At 42.3% G+C, this 16604-nt stretch overlaps 1 protein-coding gene and 1 long non-coding RNA gene across 10 annotated transcripts in view; both read left to right on the top strand.

The window, feature by feature from the left end:
- The first annotated feature begins 16 nt into the window (after positions 1-16).
- ints2 (integrator complex subunit 2) lies at positions 17-16204 on the top strand. Its single transcript, XM_058086260.1, has 25 exons — positions 17-837; positions 1341-1641; positions 1723-1861; positions 1942-2044; positions 3740-3853; positions 4180-4310; positions 4632-4802; positions 5628-5848; positions 6005-6130; positions 6230-6301; positions 6716-6830; positions 7278-7346; positions 8090-8224; positions 8309-8485; positions 8619-8730; positions 9135-9239; positions 9308-9472; positions 10482-10683; positions 12013-12138; positions 12225-12426; positions 12491-12772; positions 14575-14682; positions 14828-14933; positions 15101-15277; positions 15363-16204. Exons 2-25 carry the CDS (start codon positions 1349-1351, stop codon positions 15536-15538), a joined length of 3627 nt encoding a protein of 1208 aa, XP_057942243.1. The 5' UTR covers positions 17-837; positions 1341-1348; the 3' UTR covers positions 15539-16204.
- Positions 16205-16415: 211 nt separating this feature from the next.
- Positions 16416-16604, top strand: part of LOC131137876 (uncharacterized) — a 30299-nt gene continuing 30110 nt past the window's right edge. For 5 of the 9 annotated variants that reach the window (XR_009131992.1, XR_009131993.1, XR_009131996.1 and 2 more), the window contains exon 1: positions 16416-16532. This is a non-coding gene — a long non-coding RNA (uncharacterized LOC131137876). The remainder of the gene's footprint in view (positions 16533-16604) is intronic. The other 4 variants (XR_009131995.1, XR_009131994.1, XR_009131998.1 and 1 more) reach the window with 1 other exon arrangement.

Raw genomic sequence — 16604 nt, forward strand, 5'->3', positions numbered from 1 at the left:
CAAGATTATTATGTAAGTATGGTATTCAGTTGCTATTATCAGCTATTAAGCCTCAACGGGGACATGTTTAACAGGTTTTAGATTCGAGGTTTTTAACATTAACACCTTTTTTTTAATGTGTGTTTTTTAACATCTTCCATGTCCCTTCTGGGGTCCCATACTCCAAAGATCTCCTCGGTCCAAAAATGTTTTCCCATATATTCGGCATTATCTTGCTAACATCAGTTCAATAAATTATCCACAAATAAATTTGTGTTTTATTGTGATTGTAACAAATTAAATGGTTTCAAATATCAAGCAAAAAATATGAGTATCATTTTCGGCACCTGCAATTTTAGAGTTACTGTACTGGTATCGAAATTTCACCCACCTGTACTCGAGGCTAATTAAGAGTTTTATGAGATTAAATCTTTACTGTATTTTTATCAGTTCGCTTACAAAATACAACAATTAAGTTATACTGCGTATTATTTCAAATGTGAGATGAACATCGTATCCATCCGTCCTCATGAATGTGAATGAACGTCAACATAAGATGATGGAGTCAATGCAGGCATCCGTCATCTTGTGTGAGACAGCGCCGTGCTTCCCCCACGGCAGTAATATATTAGCACCCTCACTTCGTTTTTTACACTCTTTTTACAGTTAAAGTCCGTCTTAATAACATTTGAATAGTTAGGGTGTACAAAATGCTACACGCTGATAGGTTTTGTCAAGCCGGACGGTAGGATACTTTCCCCGTACCATTGGCTAGCTTAGCGCTGTCGTGGTCCTCAAGCAAGTCCGAGGTCTGAAGGCCTCTCGCCTGGAAGTGCAACCACATATTTAATAATTGAGGTAAGAGTGTTTCCGTTGCCGTTTTGCGGACTTTATTGCGTGGTAAGAAGCAATGTTTAGCAAATGCTTTGTTTTCATTACCCGGCTGCTGCGTTGAGCATTAGCTTTAGCTGTTAGCTAGCTGGCTAGTAGCATGCTAAGCTACACAAAAGTGATGAAGTTGGCGAATATGTGTTATAAATTATTGCAATAACCCGCGTTAAACTTGGCGGTGGCTGAGCCGCAGTTGGGTTTATTTTTTGACACCGAGTACTTACCGTAGTAAGTATTAGCGTTAGCATTAAGCTAGCTGTCGTTGCTAGGTTGAATGAGCTGAAAATGCTGTTCTGTAACTTTTGTGACTGGCGTAACTTTATGACACAAATTTAACTCTATGAAATAAACGTAGGAAGGGGTGTAATAATAACTTAGTAATGTTTTTTTGGGTTCACATGGTTCATTCATATGTCATGTATTGTTACTCTCTGATGCTTTCTAAATTGCCAATTGATATACTCTTACAGTTGCAGAGATGACAGACAGTGCAGGGCTGCAGTTTGTCAGCCCTTATGCATTTGAAGCCATGCAGAAGGTGGACGTGCAGCGCCTGGCTGCCCTGAGTGACCCCGAGCTGAGGCTGCTGCTCCCCTGCCTGGTGAGGATGGCTCTGTGTGCCCCGGCTGACCAGAGCCAATCCTGGGCACAGGACAAGAAGCTCATCCTCCGTCTCCTCTCGGGAGTGGAAGCCGTCAACTCCATCGTAGCGCTGTTGTCTGTTGATTTTCACGCTTTGGAACAGGATGCCAGGAAAGAGCAGCAACTCAGGTAATAAAATAAAAAAAAAAGACTTTAGAAAATAATTGTTCAGAATATTACAACTCTACCTTCTGGGTTCCCTTCTGCCAGGCACAAGGCCGGCGGCTCTAATGTGGAGAGCATCCTGGTGTCCCAACTGCAGCATGGTCTCACCTTGGAGTTTGAACACAGCGATCCTCTCAGGAGACTCCGTCTGACCCTCAGCGAGCTTTTGACCATCATGAGTAAGGTACAAGCTCAAGCCGCCGCATTGAAATAATATAATAATATTATAATATTTATATTAATAATATTTTTATTATTTTTTAGGTGGCGGATTCAAACGGAGAGTTCTTCCTGAAGTCGTCAGAACTCTTTGAAAGCCCCGTCTACTTGGAGGAGGTTGCAGATGTCCTCTGCATTCTGCAAGCAGGTAGGCCACTCTGGTCAGACCACCAGGCTAAAAGGTTAGCCAATTCCATCTGTACATCAGGGGGTGTCAAAGTGGTGGCGAAGCTTGGTTGAGTTCAGAGACGCTTTGCTCGAGCACGCATAGTGATCTCTCGGTGAGTTTGCCACGCAGTGAAACAAACACACTACTATGGGGAATAATAAACAACAACTTTCACCCTAAACACGTAACTTTTTACAAAACAAGTACTGTAAAGTACTTCAAGGCATGCTGGGAGCCGGAAGCGCCGCTGCCACCCGGCATGCCTTGCGGTACTTTTTTTTTTATATAGCGGGACTCTACTCTCTCAGATGTCTTTATGGATACCTGAATTTGCCTCTCATTTCTTCCCCATTTGGGCCTGTAGAGCAGGGGTGTCCAAATTGTCGGGCCGGGGACCATTTGCCACCCGCAGCTTGTTGCCTCGTGGCAAATTGTAGAAATAAAATACATTTTTTAAAAATGAGGAAAAGAAGAATGTTGATACTAATAACTGGTAATAAAATCTTTAAAGTTTTTCTTTAAACTTATGTTAACAATTTTGTAGCCTTTTTACAAAAAAATCCATCAAAATTTTTTGATTTTCACTTTGGACACCCCAACACTCGAGGCACCTCTTGAATTGTTTAGAGCAGGGGTGGGCAAACTACGGCCCGGGGGCCACATACGGCCCACCAAGTGTTTGAATCTGGCCTACCAGTTGCTTTCTAAGTATTTAAAATTTTAATATACAAACTACCAATGTGTCTTGCAAGTCGGATGTCTTATTTAGTAAAAAAAAACAACAAAACTGTAAAATTAAATTACATATTTTGATGTGGTCTAATGTTTAAAGTGCTCCTGAAGGGACACGAGAACATACAGCTGCTAGTATAACACTTTTACAGATAAAAGTAGACAAATAATTCAAGGAAAATTATAAGCATAAAATAGTGTGTGTGTTAAATATATGTTCTGGCCCCCCAGACAATTTTGTTAACTCATTGCGGCCCACGAGTAAAAATATTTTCCCACCCCTGGTTTTGGGTGTCTTAGAGTAGTCGACTATTCGACCATTCGATTCGGAGTCCCCTTATATGTTACAAGCTGAGTGGGACCAATCACAGCGGAGTAGGGGGGCCGTGGGTGGAATAAATTAAAACAGACCGTTTTAGAAAAAATCAATGGAAATACAGCTGGAATAGGTGCAGATTCTGGAAGACCTTGAAAGCTTTCAGTGCGGGTTATTGTGCGTTGCTGCTCTATCGGAGTCCACAACTCAATACAAAGGGCCAAAAAATGAGTATATTAGTTAACATCCAGAAATTCTCATGTAGTTTGAACTCGACGGCACAACGTGTCTATATTGAGTATTTTTATAAATATCATCAACAGCCGCGTATTGAAACCTTACGTTTAGAATCATACATTTGTTATCATGGTCCCACAGCCATTGTTCACTCCTAAAGCACATTGGCTTGCAATAAAGAAGAAAAATCAGTGGGTATGATGTGTTTGCACAAAGAATGAATTTGGCCGGTAGTGTAGAGTAAATTTATACCAAAGCGCGCATTAGCCGTACATCACAAGTAATCACACATTCGTGCACAGCCGGCCCAAAAATATAATCCATCTGAGTATTTAGGTTTTTTTTTTTTTGTGCATTTGATGAAGTGTATATTTATTTTGCCTTGGCAGAGCTGCCTTCCCTGCTGCCAATAGTGGATGTGGCGGAGGCTTTGCTGCATGTCCGCAACGGAGACTGGTTTCTGTGTCTGCTGGTTGCCAATGTGCCCGACAGCTTCAATGAAGGTAATCTTCATTGTGACTCTTACCGTGTAAGAAATGGCCAGTATTCGCTCTGGGGGGGAACCCAAGTGACCGTTAAAGTACCCTTGGTTATGTCGCACACATTTGTAGCTTAGTTTTTGTACAGTGATTATTCATGATTAATTAGAATTTCCGTGCATTTCAAATATTGATCTATCATAAATATCAGCTATTAATATGCTATATTTTATCATTCATTCACTCGGGATCCACCGGCTGGACGAAGTAGCCAAGTAGAGGGAGGTCTGAGCTTCCCTACTTAGGCCGCATAAAAAGGACCATAAAACGCTAATCAAAAATGTTTGCAGTCTGCAGATGTTTGATCAAAAACGGAGAGCGCCAGGATGAGGAAAGCGTTGGCGGTCGACGCAGGACGGAAGCCCTGAGGCAGCTGTGCCAGATGAACCCCTCACAGGCCCTCAACATCCGCGCCATGGTGGTCAGTGGGAATTTTTCAATGCATGAAACATCTTGTAATATCTAAGTCCCTAAGTTCACGACATTCCGAGGTTTCAAACGACCTCCCTATAATTTAATTAAAAAGTCTAGGCACCGGAACCGGTTCAAAATCTGAGGACCACCTGTACATGCATTAGTATCAATAGCGTAGCTTTGTTGATAATTCTACTTATGAACATGTTTTCATAAGAAAACCAGACCGACCAGAAGCCCAATTGACTAAACTCAAACTAAAACTCGCTACAAATTGCTGAGAACTCCAATTCAGTTCTGAGTTTTTTTTGTATGTGTGTCGCTTTAGGTGGAGGAATGCCATCTTCCCGGTCTTGGGGTGGCTCTGACTCTGGATTACAAACCAGATACAGCAGACGAGGCCGTCAGTCCCCTGGTCTCTTACGTCAGCGGCTTGCTGCTCGGCACCAACAGCAAAGTCCGCACCTGGTTCAGCATGTTCATTCGCAACGGGCAACAGGTGAGGGTCTTCTTAATTCAGTTTTATGCCGCTCCGAAATCTCATGAAGTGGTCCGGTATAGAAAATGCATTTGGTATTTGGTAACCGATTGAGGGGAGGGGGTGTCTCTATGCTGTTCTGATCAGTAAAGAGTAGTTTTTGGTTCGTGGAGCAAGCTGCGGAATCCGAGCTTTTCGGGCTAAAAGGAGAAGAATGCAGTTTTACCCTGTACTCATCTGAAGGTCTTGAGTATTTCATGAAAAGAGACGTCCTCACTTGGGGTTTAATATAATTTGAAAAGCCCCTGAAATAGCAGCATAGGGCTTCTTCTCCGGTCGCCATTTCTCAGTGGCATTATGATGCATCCGGCTGTTTGTGACCTTTTGTTTTGCCACAGACGTCCATTGCTGTGTGTCGTTTTTGAAAAGTGATCGTATAATATTTCCCGAATAGAAGTGTGCGTTTCACAATAGCTAAAAACGGCGATTCATATCTTTTCCATCTGCTGACATTTCTCCCTGGCAATGGAGAACAAGGAGCTTTTCTGTGTAAATGCCATCATCCGTTTGCTTATAATATTATAATATCCCTTTTGAAAAGGAGACAATGAAAGAGGCTGTGCTGTGGTTAATTGCAGTGAATATGCTTTAATCCCCGAGCCATCAGTACACTCTCAATTCTGAATTGCATTATAAGAGGTGTAGAAATGATGATTACTGCGTTATGCGTTATAAATGTACGCCAATGAGCCGGTAATGTTAATATGCCGGCAAAGCAACGTATACGTACAAATGAACGGCGGCTAATCGGTTGTGCGGATTTTTTTTTTTTTCCTCGGCCGCCAGAGAAAGAGAGAAAGCAGCTCGGTGCTGTGGCAGATGCGCAGGCAACTGCTGTTGGAGTTGGTCGCCATCCTGCCTCGCTCGCGCAGCACTCATGTGGCCAATGACGGCGACGTGGACGAGGAGGGCGGCTCCGGGTACTCTGGCCTCAGGGAGGAGCATGTGGTGAAGGCGGGCGCTCTGCTCCGACTCTACTGTGCCCTCATGGGCATCGCCGGCCTCAGGTATGTTCAAGTGTATGCCATTATTAGTGTTTTTTGTAATGATAAATGTGTGTTTGGTTGCTAATATTGCCGCAATCTAAATCATGGATACATGACTTTAAAGTTGAAACCAGTGTGCAAAGAGAATAAAGTACATTTGCTTTGGCCTCGCTTCAGACCGACGGATGAAGAGGCAGAGCAGCTCCTGCAGCTGATGACGAGCCGACCTCCAGCTACTCCTGCAGGCGTTCGCTTTGTTTCCCTGTCCTTCTGCAAGCTGCTGGCCTTCCCCACGCTTGTCAGGTATGAGGGGGCGATCTTACTTTTTTTTTTTTTTTTTTTTTAGCATAAAACGGGTTCTGTTTCTTATTAATGAAGCTGTTGGATTTAAATGATCTTCAGCACTCCAGAACAGGAGCAGCTCATGGTCATGTGGCTCAGCTGGATGATCAAAGAGGAGGAGTACTTTGAGAGGTAAGCGCCGAATACGCAATTCATACTCTAGTTTCCATACACGGGTCAGAGTTTAATTTGGAATTTAAGCAGCTCCAGGCCAATGACTTGAATGGAACAGGTCAAGGTATATATACATATATGTTGTACAGGAAGTGTATCTTTAAATGCGGTGCTATATAAAAAAAAAAATAAAATGTACTTATCATTCAAACGCATGGGAGTAGCGTTAGCACGCTAGAGCGCCCACACTACTCTGCGTTCACATGATTACTGTTGCTTCTCAAATAGTGAGGCGGGCCCCCCCCCTGGGGGAACGCAGTGGACTGTCGGAGGGAAAACATACATTACTGAAATGATACGTATGCGTGTAAATTCACTCCCGGCGATTACAGGATGTCGCTCACGCATCTATGTGTGTCCTCCCCCATGCAGCGCTGCGGGTGTATCTGCCTCTTTTGGAGAGATGCTGTTACTGGTTGCCATGTATTTCCATAGCAACCAGCTCAGCTCCATTATTGAGTTGGTGTGCTCTACATTGGGGATGAAGGTAAGTTGATAGGTAGGAGGAAGCCATTGATCAATACACGTCAGTCTGTCTGTCTGGCTGGAGACTGGAACCGCTCCTCCGCTGCTGCAGTGACACATAAAAATACTGAAATACCGCTGAAATACATACATCTGCGAAGACAGGCTATACCCTGCAGCCATTTCACTGCTTTATAACTTGGTAAGTGCAGTGTCGTCTCCTGCATGCGTGCTAAGTAGCGTATCCATCTAAGTGTATGTTCCACTAATATATGCAATGTAATTGGATTTGGATGTTTGTTTCGCCCCTCGAGGGCAACGCTATCAATTCGGTGTTGTGCCTGCCTTGTAGAGTGATTTTTATGAAATATGAAGAGAGGAAATTGAACAATGGCAATACTGCTACCTGAGGGCTGTTTTGGTTTATAGTAAGCCGACTACAGTTCTTTTTTTTTTTTTTTTTTTATAGATTGCCATCAAACCAAGCTCTCTTAGCAAGATGAAGACTATCTTCACACAAGAGATCTTCACAGAACAGGTGCGTGTATAAGTCCATGTCCATTTTATATACCGTATGTATTTGTGCAAACTAATGGTTTGGGTTGTTTTTCTGCTAAATTGTTGCAAAGAGCGTTCTTCGACCTTTTTGAAACAAAACGATTCGCTTACCTTTTCGATCATGGTTCTGTATTAGGGTGTAGTCCACACAAAAGTACAGATCTATACAAATCTCTTGTTTGTCGGATATTTGTTTATAGGATATTTATATTAATAAAACTAATATTTTTTTTAAATTAGAGCATGGAAAACCTTATTTTATTTTTTATTTTTTATTTTTTATTTTTTATTTTTTATTTTATTTTTATTTTTTTATTTTATTTACGTTTTTGAAACAAAATGATTCGCTTACCTTTTCGATCATGGTTCTGTATTAGGGTGAAGTCCACACAAAAGTACAGATCTCTACAAATCTCTTGTTTATCGGATATTTGTTTATAGGATTTTTTTTTTTTTTAACTTTATTTTTATTTATTTTTATATTTTTCTAAACAAAACGTCAACAGCAATACAAACACACTCAAAAACAAAACGGGGGGGCACTGGACATACACATCACAGAATTTGGTTATGTTTATAGGATATTTTATATTAATAAAACTAATATTTTGTACATTAGAGCATGGAAAATCTCATTTTATCTCATTTTATTTTATTTACTTTAATTTTATTTAATGTTGTTATTATTTTTTTTTATGACATTTTGGCACTCTCCATATGCAGGTGGTGACCGCCCATGCAGTGAGGGTTGCGGTGACCAACAATCTGAGCGCCAACATCTCAGGTTTCCTCCCCATTCATTGTATCTACCAGCTGCTTCGGAGCCGAGCCTTCACCAAGCACAAAGTGTCCATCAAGGTAGACTTTTTTTTCCATGCATTAGCAGTCACACCACTCCTACAACTCCTGAGATAATGTTCAACGATGTCCGTCACCTTCCAGGACTGGATCTACCGTCAGCTGTGTGAGACAAACACCCCCATCCACACCCAACTGATTCCCCTCGTTGACGTGTACATCAACTCCATCCTCACTCCGGCGTCCAAGGCCAACCCGGAGGCCACAAACCAACCAATCACAGAGCAGGAAATCCTCAGCGTTTTCCAGGCCTCTTCTGGCGTAAGTCATGCTGAGGGACCGCCTCAATTTTATTTATTTTTAAATAGGAAATTATCTGCACTCATTCACAATGCTTGTGTGAAACAATTCAATTAAAACACTTTCAATTAAAGTTCAGCTCTTTCTTTCTTAGCAGGGAGACAGCCGAGGAGGACGACAACGCTACTCCATCACCACCCAACTTCTTATCCTCTACTACATCCTGTCATACGAGGAGAACCTGTTGGCTAGCACCAAACAGCTGGGTATGCACACTGAACGTCGCCGTCCTTCTTTTCACTTGAGGGCTGTATGTTGGGCTGACAAACAGCCCGAGTGCAATTAGCCGTGGGAGCTAACTTGGGTTAGATTGAGCATTAGCAGTTACTAGCGGGTGTATATTCTCTTTTCCCTGACAAGCTCACCTCTTGCCCTTCATTAGGTCAGATTTATGACGGTTGATGGCCATCTCTTTAATTGTTCTGTTTACCTAAGTGCCTAAGACTAATGAAGCCGATCAGCTGAGGTAATGAACGTGCGTCAATAACGTCACCCGCATTGCAAAGCGCAGCAGCTCTGCAGTCAATGCACACAGCATTACTGTATACTCATCCTTCGCCGTTACGTCACGTCACTTGCCGTTTTCTCTCTTTTTTTTTTTTTTTGACAGCTTTAATGCAGAAGAAACCCAAGTCATACTCTGCAGCTCTGATGGACCAGATCCCCATAAAGTACTTAGTTACCCAAGCCCAGGGGCTGCAACAGGAGCTTGGGGGTGAGAATATAACAACAAATAATAATCTGTGAAAAAGCAATCACAAGTCCGTCACTGTGTTGTCACAGGCCTGCACTCTGCCCTGCTGAGGCTGCTGGCCATCAACTACCCTCACCTCTGTCTCGTGGAGGACTGGGTGTGCGAAGAGGAGGTGACGGGGACCCTGCCCCTGCTGAGGAAGATGATGCTCCCCCGCAACACCTGCAGATATACTCAGAGCCAGCTCCACCAGGGTTTGGAATGAGTTATATAATATATTTCAACATTATTTATATATATTTCAACGTTCTTTGTCCATTTTTGTCTTGTAATGACTTCATTCCCATATGTACACTTGAATCAAAATAGTATTATCATTACCATGATATTATAACTTTTTCCCTAACCTAATATGTCATAATATTTAAATATTATAAAATATTTTTTACAATACATACAATATATAATAATAATATATATAATATTTATAATATTATAAATATAGTAATATAAATATATTATAATAATTTATAATATATAAATATTATATAAACTACTAATTATAATAATACTAATATTTCCACACAATGAAGGCGTCACATTGTCATACTTGAACATACTTGAGCTCATTCCTATATTTACACTTGAATCAAAATAGTATTATCATTACCATGATATTATAACTTTTTCCCTAACTTAATATGTCATAGTATTTAAAGTTTATACATTTTTTATAATACATACAATATATAATAATATAACATAGTATTTATATAATAATATAATATTATAATGTAATAATATAAGTATATTATTATAATAATTTATAATATATTTTATTTCATATATAAATATTATATAAACTACTAATTATAATAATACTAATATTTCCACACAATGAAGGTGTCACATTGTCATACTTGAACATACTTGATCTCATTCCTATATTTACACTTGAATCAAAATAGTATTATCATTACCATGATATTATAACTTTTTCCCTAACTTAATATGTCATAGTATTTAAAGTTTATACATTTTTTATAATACATACAATATATAATAATATAACATAATATTTATATAATTATATAATAATATTATAATATAAGTATATTATAATAATTTATAATATATTTTATTTCTTATATAAATATTATATAAACTACTAATTATAATAATACTAATATTTCCACACAATGAAGGTGTCACATTGTCATACTTGAACGACTGATTCAGGTGTTTTGTTTTCTTCACGACCAGCCTTCCAGAAGTTACCGTCCAGCAGTCCCAGGCTGATGCGAGTCCTGGAGCAGTTGACACTCCTGACACCCGGAGACCTGATCCCTTACTCGGAGGCCCTCACCGCCAGCATGGCTCTGCTGCTGGAACCCGCCGTGCCACGCCGCGTTCTGCAGACGCTCAACAAGCTTTGGATGGGCCTCAACACCGTGATGCCTCGCAGGTACACCAAGCGTCCCTTTTGAGTGTTTGGTTCACTTGATGAGAACGAGTGTGTTGTTTCTGCGAGGGGCGAAGGAGGTTATCAGCACCTCTTGAGTCGGCGGCGTTTCTCGTAAGGCTGTTTTAAGCCGCTGTGTGAGACGCAGTAAGTGGATTAAAGCGAGGAAGAAGAACTGTTGCACCCTTGACCCCGATGCCGTTTAGTCAAAGATGAGTTTGCGAATAGATCAGAGGTACCGAGTGAGACAACTTTGTCGGCCTACTTCCAACTCTCTGGGTCAGTCGGGTCTCACAGGAGCTGAGTTACAAAGATCTGAGAAGATATGCTATTGATCCAGGAAGGCTCTGTCACTAAAAAAAAAAAGCTCCAGGCATTAAAACTGGGACAGATTTTCTAAGACGGAGATATAAGGGATTTTTACACTCTTCTCGTAGCACTAAATGTTCCAGTTGACGAGACAGGCAAAATTCAGGAAGGCAGCGGTGTCAGACTCACTCGCTGGTTATGGATTATTTCATTAAACTCCTGCTAAAGTATCTCAACGTCCTTTTTCCAATTCAGCTGTATGACTTTCTTTCTATTCCTCGTTTATCACGGGGGGGATAGGTTCCCAAAATAGCCCGCAATAAGTGATGTCTGCCAAGTAGCCAACTTCATTTGTTTACAATAGTGATATAGGTTTTAAAACTGTAAAACTCTTCAAAATACACTTAATACACTTTTCACAGGCTTAAAACACATTCAAAGTTCTAATTTTGTTTGAATTGTAATGCTCAATCTGTTTGGATGGACACAAGAAATCAAGTGCCTCGTTCTGACGCTTTTCGGCTGTAGTGTTTTCGCATCCTTATTAAAACATATTGCATATATACATATATTGTACTAGTCCTTGAACCGAAGATTACTTTGGCCGGTTAGCTGCTGCTGCTGCTTCTTTTATTTATTGGTGGTTAGCAATGGTCTATAGGCTTCTCCCTTAGCCAATAAGAACTGTTGTGGTTCTATATTTAGCCGGCCATTGTCTAGTGTGGGTTCCTAATATGCTGGTACAGGCAGGTAAACACATACATACTGAGACGACTTGGAGCTGGACACGTCTTCAACATGAGTATACAACACTGGTAGCAGTAGTAAATACAATAACAGACACGTACAGTACAACATGGCACTGATAGATCGCTCTAATACACCACAAGACGTAGAACACAATGCACATTCATACGCAGTCAAAAAATGTAAACCACGATGTAACGAAAGAACATTATCTTTGCATATTTCTTAAGTTACACCAAGAGTTGCGCGATATTGTAATTGTGTTTTTGGTCACAGGCTGTGGGTGATGACGGTGAACGCCCTCCAACCTTCGGCAAAGTTGCTCCGACAGCAGACGTACACGCAGAACAATCTGATGGTGGATCCTCTCATCGTGCTGCGCTGTGATCAGCGGGTGTACAGGTAAAGAGGAAATCGGTTGGTGTTTTTGACGATTTCACAGCATCGACCATTTTTCTTTTTGACACGTTGCACCACCTCTTCCTCAGGTGTCCTCCTTTAATGGACATTGTCCTTCACATGCTGAATGGCTACCTGCTCGCCTCAAAGGCCTACCTGCACAGCCACTTGAAGGAGACGGCAGACTTTGACAGACAAAGCCAGACGGTCTCAAATCTGGGTGTACCCGGTCAGCCAGATACACCCGAGGTCACCCGGGAGGAGCTTAAGAACGCTCTTTTAGCAGCGCAGGTAATTGAATTTAAATGACTCTTGCTCTTTTTGTTTTGTTGTAATAATCCGTGTATGAATCCAGGATAGTGCAGCCGTCCAGATTCTTCTGGAGGTGTGTTTACCCACCTCAGAGGAGCAGCAGCTGGGAGCAAACCCCGAAAGCCTTCTGAGGGGCATCAGGGGCCCCACGGCAGGGAGAACGGAACAAAGGAGCCCGATGCCGAGAGCCAAGGAGGGCTTGAGGGACGCTGAGCCGGAAGGAGGCTTGCTGAGCGATTTGAGGGAGGTGCAGTGCCTCATCTGTTGTCTCCTACACCAGATGTTCATCGCCGACCCCAACATTGCCAAACTGGTCCACTTCCAGGTAAGGAGCAGAGACTAGGTTTTAGATTACATATACCTCGCGTGCTCGCCGTCTGTAATATCATTAAAGCTGCGAATGGCAACCAATCCACCATCTTCATTCCAAACGTTGCCATTAGAAAATGAATAGAATCTGCCAAATGCTAAGGTTGCTAAGGTTTTCAAAAGATGTATTTTGACCTCATGACTCATCAGTTTCCAGTAACATTAGTAGTCAGCGGCCGCCGCTCTCCCCCCCCCGAAGCGGCAGATGGTCTTATGCTGGATTGCACTGAAGCAATCCCCTCAAATTGAAGAACCTCCCTTTGCACTTTGTACTAAAGCTTATCAGTGTTGGGAAAATGACTTGTATTAAAGAAAGTCATTGCATATAGCTACCTGTTACTTTCCCAAAATAGTCATTGAATTGGCAATGGAATTAGTCCTATATGAATGTAATTAGGTACCAGGGGAAATACTTATAATGTCCTATTTCGGGGTCTGCACCCTATGGACTGGCTCCTTTATGGTCCTCCAGCCACGGCTGGAACCTTCGGAACACTTCCTGGTTTGCAATTTGCTGTCCAATCTGCAAACAAAATATGAAAATTGTTACTTTTGGAAGAGGTTTTCTAAGCTGTAACTACAAAAAATATTTCATTTATAAATAAGTGATACTAGGGCTGCACGGCGGGCAAGTGGTTAGCGCGCAGACCTCACAGCTAGGAGACAAGCTGTGTGGAGTTTGCATGTTCTCCCCGTGCATGCGTGGGTTTTCTCCGGGTACTCCGGTTTTCTCCTACATTCCAAAAAAACATGCTAGGTTAATTAGCGACTCCAAATTGTCCATAGGTATGAATGTGAGTGTGAATGATTGTTTGTCTATATGTACCCTGTGATTGTGATTGGCTGGCCACCAGTCCAGGGTGTACCCCGCCTCTCGCCCAAAGACAGCTGGGATAGGCTCCAGCACCCCCCGCGACCCTTGTGAGGATGAGCGGTAGAAAATGAATGAATGAATGAATGAATGAACATTACTAGAGCCCTCTAGACATGAACTAACTCAACTCAACTTTACACTCATATTCCCCAATATAGTAGACATAATGAGAGTTAGGGCTGCAAGGCGGTGGAGTGGTTAGCGCGCAGACCTCACAGCTAGGAGACCAGGGTTCAATCCCATCCTCAGTTTGCATGTTCTCCCCGTGCATGCGTGGGTTTTCTCCGGGTACTCTGGTTTCCTCCCACATTCCAAAAACATGCTAGGTTAATTGGCGACTCCAAATTGTCCATAGGTATGAATGTGAGTGTGAATGGTTGTTTGTCTGTATGTGCCCTGTGATTGGCTGGCCACCAGTCCAGGGTGTACCCCGCCTTCCGCCTGAAGACAGCTGGGATAGGCTCCAGCACCCCTGCGACCCTCATGAGGAAAAGCGGTAGAAAATGAATGAATGAATGAATGAGTGATACTACTTTGCGTTTAAATTAATTTATTGCAGTCAGGTCTGGAGCAAATTAATCATGATGAATCGTGATGAGGGATGACTAGTAGTAGTAGTAGTACAATCTGACAGACAGATGGTATTGTTGCTATAGACAACGTGCCACGTTTGACTGTTTGTAATGTTTCAAGTATGAATTAGATGACCCGTTGCTGTAAAACAATAAGACTGTGTGAAATGTTATGTTGAACGCCATTACTCCGAACACGATGGATATAAACTACAGTGAGCTGGCTATGCCCCCCTGCCCCCCCCCCCCCCCCCCCCCCCATCCCCGCTTAATTTTCCATCATGTGGTTGCGTGCCACGTTGTCTCTTCCAGGGTTACCCTCAAGCTCTGCTGCCTCTAACAGTGGCAGGCATCCCTTCCATGCATATCTGTCTGGACTTCATCCCAGAACTGCTGGCCCAGCCCCAACTGGAAAAGCAGGTGAGGTGTCCCGACCCGCCCTTTTGACCTCTTCTTCAGCTCCGATCATTGCCGCGGCATCTTCCGGTCTGTGTTTGCATACGTGCACTACAGGAACACGCGGCGTGTTAAATGTTTCTTTGCTTGACTTGATGTGTCTGGACAGATTTTTGCCATCCAGTTGCTGTCGTACCTGTGTATCCAGTATGCCTTGCCCAAGTCGCTCAGTGTGGCCAGATTGGCCATCAGTGTCATGGGTACTCTCCTCACAGGTCAGCGTTTCTTCCTCTTTCATTGACATTTGTTGCTGTGTTATTCTGTACATGCTGAAGCCATTGCGTATATTTGCTGCCACCATCTGGCCATCGTCTGTTAGTGCAACATGAAGTGCTAATGAGTTCAGGTTGTGTTTGATTGGTTTGTACTCTCTGCCATTTAGTGTTGACTCGTGCCAAGCGCTTTGCATTCTTCATGCCCACCCTGCCGTGCCTTGTGGCCTTCTGTCGGGCCTTCCCTCCGCTCTATGAGGACGTGACAGCCCTGCTTGTACAAGTGGGTCAGGTTTGTGCCTCCGACGTGGCCACCAAAGCCAGGGACATTGACCCTCTCGTCGCTCGTAAGGACGGACCCAATGCACAATGACCCAACCCTGAAATTTATGTTCCGTCATCATTTCACACATCGCCATTTCTTCACCTCAGGTTTGCAGTATTTAAAGGAGAAGCCACGAGATGGTTCAACAGATGGTTCCACCAAGCTAACCCTCCCCCAAAAGTCAGCAGTGGAACTGGGAGGAGCTGACCCGGATGTCCAGATCTGCTACTGTCTGGAAGCTACCTTCATGGACATTATCATCTCCACCCTGCATGGACTATAGAGCAAGCGGACACGCAGTGCGGTATACACTGCCGAGAGGGCTCTTTGTTGGTTCGTTTGTGTAGATCAAATGGGACTTGACTTATGCTGTGGTGTCATACATTGTTTATCCACTAGGGGGTAGCTTAGCTCAGGGGTATCATGGTCTCTATCCCACATGATCAGTGTGTGAATGAGCTGTTCTTTCCTTTCATAGCTACATACTGGATGCCTCAAAAGCAGTGTTGGGACTAAATGTGCCAGCTTTGAGAAGGATTAAAAAAAAAAAACTTTCCCTGGTAGCTAATTAAATTGACAAAGTAGTAATTCTATTACAAATTAAACTACTTTTTGGGGTGAAAGTATTTTCAAGTATTTTTCCCAACACTGCTTAAAGAAAGAAAAGTGCTATAAGCTCATTTACATCTGCCATTTGTCATCCATCATTTCAGGACAACAGCCAGTACTGTAGAAATACACACGCTGCATTATTTAATGAAATCATCATTATTGCGAGTTTGTTCAGTCAGGTATAATTATGTTCTTTATCTCGGCTGTAGAAAGTAAATTAGGTCAAATCAAGTTTTGTTGACTACTATTTTTAATACATGTGAACTTTTTCAGCCAAACGGGACATTCTTTTTGTGTCATATGTAGGCTTGTATTTGTTTGTAATAAAACAAAGAAACCTGAGATTAATTTATTACATTTTAGTACAATTAAGTGATATTTGAAAATTGAATATACATTTAATTAAATTTTTAATTTAAAAAACTAACAATATTTTATTGTTACGGTACATTTTAACGTTACAAGGGCTAGTCTCTAACTTTTTTTGTTCAATGGACATGCACCAAATGCTGCTCTCGCGATATTTCCTACTTTGCCAGTCGGCAACACCGAAATCACAGCGCACGTGCGCAACAAGTATGGCGACCACCGGTGAGTCGGTGAAAGTGGTTTTGTTGAACCCCCCGTGAAGCATCTCTGGCCGGAAAGGGGAAACCGTAGCAGAGGTGAGTAGTGAACAAGTTAACTAAGAGTACTCATGAATCCCCATTCGGTATTTAAAAATACTTGTTCAAAAG

Source organism: Doryrhamphus excisus, chromosome 11, assembly GCF_030265055.1.
Source record: "Doryrhamphus excisus isolate RoL2022-K1 chromosome 11, RoL_Dexc_1.0, whole genome shotgun sequence".
In the NCBI taxonomy this organism is placed as follows: Eukaryota; Metazoa; Chordata; class Actinopteri; order Syngnathiformes; family Syngnathidae; genus Doryrhamphus; species Doryrhamphus excisus.

Coding starts and splice junctions, on each gene's coding strand:
- ints2 (XM_058086260.1), top strand. CDS start 1,349: ATGACAGACAGTGCAGGGCTGCAGTTTGTCAGCCCTTATGCATTTGAA. Junction 1,642..1,722: donor AGGAAAGAGCAGCAACTCAG/GTAATAAAATAA, acceptor CCCTTCTGCCAG/GCACAAGGCCGGCGGCTCTA. Junction 8,731..9,134: donor GGCTAGCACCAAACAGCTGG/GTATGCACACTG, acceptor TTTTTTTGACAG/CTTTAATGCAGAAGAAACCC.